This window comes from Rosa rugosa, chromosome 2 (assembly GCF_958449725.1).
Source record: "Rosa rugosa chromosome 2, drRosRugo1.1, whole genome shotgun sequence".
In the NCBI taxonomy this organism is placed as follows: Eukaryota; Viridiplantae; Streptophyta; class Magnoliopsida; order Rosales; family Rosaceae; genus Rosa; species Rosa rugosa.
The window spans coordinates 6739877-6747436 of record NC_084821.1 but is presented as its reverse complement, the minus strand read 5'-3'; the positions used below and the strand labels follow the sequence as shown (position 1 = coordinate 6747436).

The window sequence follows — 7560 nt, the reverse complement described above, 5'->3', positions numbered from 1 at the left end:
GATCAGCCATTTGGTTTTGAGAAAAACAATCCTAACGCACGCGCGTGTGATGCAGGCGTGCGTAGCGATGTTTTTTTTTTTCGGGTTCTGCTGGGCCTGCTGATTTGTTGGGCTGCAGGGCCTGTTTTTTTTTTTCGTTTCTGGGCCGCACAATTTTTCTTTTCTGGGCCTGCAGGTTTTTTTTTTTTTTTTTTTTTTTCAATTACCACTTTTTTTTTTTTCTAGGCCAAGGGCCTTTTCTTTGGCTTTTTTTTTTTTGTGTCTGGGCCGCAGGGCCTCTATTTTTTTTTCTTTGGAGCGGCTATTACTTTGGGCCGGATAACCTTTTCTTTTTTTTTCTCTCTCTCTTTTATTCTTCTTTTCTCTCTTCTTTTAATTCTGTTTTTTTTTTTTTTTTTTTTTTTTTGGGCCGGGGGGGGGCCTCCTCTTTTTTTTCTCTGGGCGGGACCTTTTCTTTGGGCCGGCTCACTTTTTTCTCTTCTTTTTTTTTTCTTCTTTCGCGTCTTCTTCCTTCTGGGTTTCTGCTAGTTTGCTGGGTTACAGGTTGCTCCCTGGAGGTTGCAGCGGCGACGAGGTCAAGGCTGAGGCTGCTGCAAGGCGTGGTTTGGCCGGCTGCAAGGCGCGGGTGGGCAGCTGCAGACGCGGGGTGGGCTGCCGGGAGGATGAGGCCTGCTGTGAGTGGGTTGCTGGGCTCCGTGTGGGATCTGCGCAGGCGGTAAAGGGCAGGGGCCGATCTGACCGGCTGTGGAACTTTGCGGTAGTTGAATAGGAGAGGCCGGTGCAAGCTGGAGTCGGCTCGGGCTGCGACAGGAGATGCAGGCAACGTTCAGGCCGACGCAAATGAAACCGGGATCTTGTTGGGTTCAGGCCGGTATAGGGCTGTAGGCGGGTGGGCTGACCGGTGAGGTGAAGACCAGCTTGAGAGGGAGACGAAGGCCGATCTGCAATTTTCTTTTTTTTTTGAGATGGTGGCGGCAGAAAAAGAAGAAAATATTTTTTTTCTTCTAGGGTTTTTAGTTTTTTTTTTCGACGGAAATAAACAAGAAAACTAGAGTTTTTTTTTTTCTTGGCTATTGGCTCTGAGCGTGCTGATAACGTGTTAAAGTAGAATGACAATTGGAATTGGTCTACTCATTTCATTTCATAGTCCCTTTATATAGGGATAGAATTACAACGGAAATATTGATTACATTAATGATACTAAATGCTGATTCATCCGTAATTGTGCTGATTGATGGTAATCACTGATTCCTTGATTCTCTCTTCGTCAGTTGCTTTGATGAATGCACACAATATGTTTTTCCTTTAACACTTTTTAATAAATGAATAATGGCATAGGCTTAAAAGTGTTATTGACATCATGTACTAAAAGTATGTCGCGTTTTGAAGGCCATGTATCATTTTGAAATTTTAGAAACTGAATGTACAAAAGTTCAGAGTGGCCCATTTGTCGTATACTGTTCTTAAAATTTTCCCTTTCGTGAAAGTAGCTTATGTGACATGTATTAAAAACTCTAAACGATACCTAAACTATTGCAAAATGTATTATTTGGTACCTACAAATTTTATTTTACCCTAAATGGTACCTCATGTATCGTGTCCTTACTAAATATAGTATTTCCGTTAGTTTTCTCGTTAAAGTGACCTGCGTGACATGTATATACTGTAATCTGTAAACCTTGGTTGTACATATATCATCACAAAGGTTCAATAACAAAAAACTGAAAAAGTCAGAGAAGAGCAGATCATTCATGGAGGAGACTGGAGAGATGTACAAAGATCGGTTATTCATCATTGGACACTTTCTACTGGCATCGTATATGATGGGCCAGCGAGAAAAGTAGAGTAATATCAAACATGCATATACCACGAGTTCATGGAAAAAAATTGTATTTTGACAGCGGAGAAAAATTGAACGTTGCTAGAAGTGCTTAAATTTGATCACCAACGGTACACAACATCATAGTGCATGGGATAGTGGACATAGCTAGATGTCCATTGAATTGGAATACTCTCAACTTCTGGCTTCTTTTTTTCATCGGGCTTTTTCACCTCTTCAACACTTACTATTTCGACGTATCGGAGCTTCTTCCTTAATGACTGGGTCAAGCAAACCGAGTCAACTCCATCTCCGATCACCACAACTTGGTCTTTACCTGCTTCTATAGACACATCGCTCACACCTGCTTAAACAATTAGCAACTCATCAGTATTTAAATAATTGCTTATCATATATATCAGTACTTGGGTTTGTCTACGTACTTTTACCATTAAATGTTTGATATTTGGTTGATGATGCATACCTTTAGTGCCGGCAGCAATCTTGAAGGCATCGGTTCTGCGTTTCTCAGAGCTAAATTGCACCTTCATCACAATCTTTTGCTGCGTAATTTAACAACAATAGTTAAATTAAGCCTTCTGTTCAAACATGTTCGAAATTAACTTCATAAGATTAATCCAACTAGGGATTAAAAGGCTTACCTTCATGGTGGAGACAGGAGAGTGTACAAAAACTTGGAAGGTGATTTTGAGAGAAAAACCTACTAATTGTCTTTCTAGCTAGGACTTGAACTCTTTGAGGTTAGTTGCAAAGAAACAATGAAGCTATGTTCTATTTATAAGAACGAAGTCTTCGTAGGAAATATTATCCCCTCCTACTTGAGTCTTGACTCGTCAATACTCGGTTTCTAGGAAACCAAGATTTCAGAGAGACCGAGTCAAGTCAACCGCGCCACAGATTTGAACCCAAAATACTGACATTCTTTATCTGAGAGCGTACTATGAAAAGTTAGTAGAGAGTAATCCAACGCGTTGAGTGCAATGCAATGATTGATATAAAAAAAACTAGTCCAATAAACAAATACAAAGGCAATGCTGATGTATACCCAGATAATACATATGGAGAAGTCTGGAATACAACGGCTGTAACTTACAACCCAAACGACCGTTATAACGGAGGGACAATGTGGACATTTCCAAGCGCTAAAGACAGAGGACAGTAATAAGGTTAAAAAAAGTTTACCACACTTGCTCCCTCTCACGTGACAGAGTCAGAAAAGAAACTCAAGAATTCCAGAAGGATTCTGGAGGAAACTCAAAGAAACTCTAGAAAGGATTTAGGAATTAGGACCCGTACGGGTCGGCAATCTGTTTACGATCGACATTGTGAACCCGATCGATTGTATTATTGTTCTTTGTTCCTCCTGAAACTACTCTCACATCTCTTTTCTTACTCTCTCTCAGAAATTTACAACGTTTTGGGTCTAGTCGAACTGATATCATCATTTCTCTCTCTATGTTCCCCTAATTTCTGTTGCAAAATCAAACTCTTCCAAGTAGAATTGAAGAAACTAAAACTATTAATTGATCAACTACGAGAATCAATCTTTAAGTGGGATTTTTAAATTTATTGCTGCTATTGGCTTCCATTAATTTGGACTTTTAATTTTAAACATCACCAGCTAATAATTAAGCCCCATTTGCATATATTTGAAAACATGGTGATGGTGCTGGAAGGAAAGAGGAAGAACTGGAGGCGATACATGCATGTGAGTGATGAGAGAGAGAATCCCAAGCGGACTGGAGGCCACTACACCATTCTTCGGACTGATCTTCACGAAGACCTCGTCGATATATGTTTGATCGACCACTTTCCTTCACTCTGGATGTGCTTTCTGCAGAGGAAAAGTCCCTGCTGGGTTGATGAACACGGGGGCTCCATTTGATCGATGAGATGAAGAAGAGACGTTTTGTGACAATAGACCAATCACTCCCTCATTTTTTTACCTTAACGACCACCACTTTAATCCCTAACGACCGTCGCTTCGGAAATTACTAAATGCCCCTAATTTGATTGATCATGTGGTTCTGCTTCTGCCAACTAAGCATTTGTCAATGGCAGTAACCTACATCATGCGCATTCCAGCCTCCTCCTTTTCATAAAACCATAGTGTTGCAGTGGCATTACAAAGGATAGTTAAATTTCAATCAAACTTCACGTGTGAAAGCTTCATAATCAATTAGTTCTTTTAGGATCATTATGGGAAGATTCTCCACAGCGAGTCAAGTCAGTCAACAATATAATAATCGAAAGAATAAAAATTAATTTGATCGATGGATCAGTCACATCCTTAGTCTTCGTCAAGGCTAGACCAACTATTTTATTTCATGTGGATGCGGACGAGTAAGCTTTAAGTTAAAGAATGCAAGTAAGTCCTCTAATAACGCTGATGAACGTATACGAAACGTCAAACATAAATGGAATAGCAAGTCAATCTAGCTACTGGTGAAAGACAAGGGTGTTCTGCCTACGTAATGTCATATCGGTCTCAATTTAATCCATTGCTTTCGATTTTAAGTAGAGAGACCGTCTGGAATGCACCCAGGCGGAAATGTATCGAACGTCGAATTGACTATTTTACCATTCGTTTCTCTACCTCTCCTTCAATATAGAACTCTCTGCAATGAGATAGAAACCAAGCCAATCTCTCCTCTCTCTGTTCCGATCCTCATCAGTTTTAAGCTTTTCTCCCATATATATGAGAGGCAAACGCCGTGTTGGTGTTGGCCTTGACCGGGATAGAAACATGAGCGTTGTGGTGGCTCTTGGATACTAACAGGTGATGGGGGCAAAACAAGAAGATGAATGGGTGGTCCAGATATTGCCACGTCATTTGGGCCCACTCGGTACATTCCCGCTTCGGTGCATTCCAGAACTCGCCTTGAGGAAGGAGATTCCACAAATGCCTGTTAACGGCTGTAATGGAGTTTTTAATTAGTAATTACATACTTACATAGTTCTACGCAGAATTAGTAAATTGGATGTCTATTTAATTAGGGCTGGGTGAATTAAAACCCAAACAAAGAAATTACTCGTCCTTGCAATCTATAAAAGTAAATGGGAATTGGTCTGCTCATTTCATTTCAAAGTCCCTTTATATATATAGAGATAGAATTACAATGGAAATATCAATTACAATAATGATACTAAATGTTGATTTTAGTGTAATTGCAATTCCCTGATTCTCTCTTCGCCAGTCACTTTGACGAAGGCACATAATGTGCTTTTTCTTTAACACTCTCTCTTGTGCTAAGTCAAAGAAGAAATGGTGCATGAGTTGTTGCCTCACTAAAAACCTTGCCAAGTAACAATAAAAACCATGTGGGACAAAAAATACACTTTGGTCAAAGGACAAGAGCACAGTGCACCTATTACATTTGAGTATGACATGCATGTGTGTGTTAGACTCCCCCTGAAGTCTACACCTCCCCCTGATCCTTACATTAGTCAAGGGAGCTTGGAAAGTCTTTGCATTCCTATGTTTTTCACATGTTTCTCAAATATGGCCTTAGGCAATGATCGGGTAAACAAATCTGCCACATTCTCCTCAGACCTTACTTGATTCACTTGAATCTTGAGGAAAGCTTGTTGTTGCTGATTGTAGAAAAACTTTGGCGATATGTGTTTTCTATTATCACATTTGATATAACTTAGCTTCATCTGTTCAATGCAAGCTGCATTATCATCATAAATGCAAATAGGCTCTTCAGTGGTAAATGTCAAACAACTAGTCCCTCGAATATGTGTAATGATGGCTCTTAACCATATACACTCACGAACCGCCTCATGTAAAGCAATGATCTTTGAGTGGTTCGAGGAGGTAGCCACAAGGGTTTGCTTGGTTGATCTCCAAGATATCGCCGTGTTCCCAATGGTAAATATATAATCAGTTTGGGAACGACCTTTATGTGGGTCAGAGAGGTACCCAGCATCAGCAAAACCAACCAAAACATCATTTGGGGTTTCGGTGTAGTGAGTGGCGCTTTCGCCATCAACATTTCCTTTAGGGATTGCAGTTCCATCTGCAATCCCTCTTGTCTCTCTGTAGGGAAAGAACAGTCTCAAGTCAATGGTTCCTTTTAGGTATCGGAAAATATTCTTGGTATCATTCCAGTGATGCTGCGTTGGCATTGAGCTAAATTTAGCTAACAAGTTCACTGATAATGCAATGTCTGGTCGAGTACATTGGGCTAAGTACAATAATGCACCTATTGCACTTAGATAGGAATTTCAGCTCCCAACACCTCTTCGTCATCTTCCTTTGGACGAAATGGATCTGTTTTTTGCATCCAAACTTCGACCGATCATGGGAGTGCTTGCAGGATGCGCTTTGTTCATGTTAAATCGCCTGAGCATCTTTTGGACATATGCAGACTGGTGGATTAGTATTCCACAAACTCGGTGTTCTAGTTCAAGGCCTAGACGGAATCGAGTTTTCCCAAAATCCTTAATCTCAATTTTGGATTTCAAGTAGCTCGCGGTTTCTCTTATTTCATCAAGAGTACCTATTATGTTCATATCATCGACATATATATATATAGCTACAATAGCTAATCCAGAACTTGTTTTCTTTATGAATACGCAGGGGCATAATTCATCGTTCTTATATCCCTTCTCAATCAAGTAGTCACTTAGACGGGTATACCACATCCGCCCGTATGGTTTCAATCCGTAAAGTGAGCGTTTCAAGCTAATTGCAAATGCATTTCGTAGTTTAGAGTCACTTGATTTGGGTAATGTAAGGCCATCAGACACTTTCATACATATCTCTAAATCAGGATCCCCATAGAGATATGCAGTAACCACATCCATGAGCTGCATTTCCAGTCCTTGGAAAACTACCAAGCTAACTAAGTAGCGGAACGTTATAACGTCCATTACGGGAGAGTATGTCTCCTCGTAGTCAATTTCAGGGCGTTGTGAGAAACTTTGCCCCACAAGGCGAGCCTTGTACCTCAGGACTTTATTTCTCATTACGCTTTCTGACAAAGACCCATTTATGTCCTACATGCTTTACACTTGGCGGGGTTAGCACTACCGGGCCAAATACCTGTGTCTTTGCCAGAGAATCTAATTCTGCCTGGATTGCTTCTTTCCATTTAGGTCAATCTGCTCTTTGTTGACATTCTGCAACAGAGCGTGGTTCGAAATCATCGTGCTCTATGATTTCTTGAGCAATAGTGTATGCAAATACATCATCAATATGTATGGAAAATCTTTCCATCAACTCATACGCACTCTCATATTCCATTGAGATTTCTTTGTTCTCTAGAATCATTTCAAACATCGGAGCGTCCTCCAGTATTGATTCATGGACATAACTATAGTCAAAGACAATCTCATGAGAGGGATTCTCTACATTGATGATTAATGGATCGGTTTGTGCCTTACTCGCCCTCTTCTTCCTTGGGTGAGTGTCAGACGAACCAAGTGGCCTCCCCCACGGCCTCAACTACACCTCCACTAAGTGTGGTTGCAGCGCCTCTATCTGAGGCGCCGTGTCCCTTATTGGGGACTTCTAACCTTGCAGGCACATTTGCAGCTGGTATATGTGATCTTATCACTTTTGCAATATCAGTAAACTCATCAGGCATCGAATCTGCTACGTTTTGAAAATTTCCTCTATAATCACGAAAGATAGCTCCATAGCCACCAACACCAGAGTCACTTTTCCACGCACCATCTGAGTTTATCTTAACCCACCCAAGAGGAGGAGGGCC

At 40.7% G+C, this 7560-nt stretch overlaps 1 protein-coding gene across 1 annotated transcript; it reads right to left on the bottom strand.

Moving 5' to 3' along the window:
- Positions 1–1770: 1770 nt before the first annotated feature.
- On the bottom strand, positions 1771–2636 carry LOC133733739 (heavy metal-associated isoprenylated plant protein 47-like). Its single transcript, XM_062161379.1, has 3 exons — positions 2482–2636; positions 2304–2382; positions 1771–2183 (listed from the first exon to the last, which is right to left on the bottom strand). The coding sequence occupies exons 1-3, from the start codon at positions 2485–2487 to the stop codon at positions 1942–1944; spliced, it is 327 nt and encodes a 108-aa protein (XP_062017363.1). The 5' UTR covers positions 2488–2636; the 3' UTR covers positions 1771–1941.
- Positions 2637–7560: the final 4924 nt, after the last annotated feature.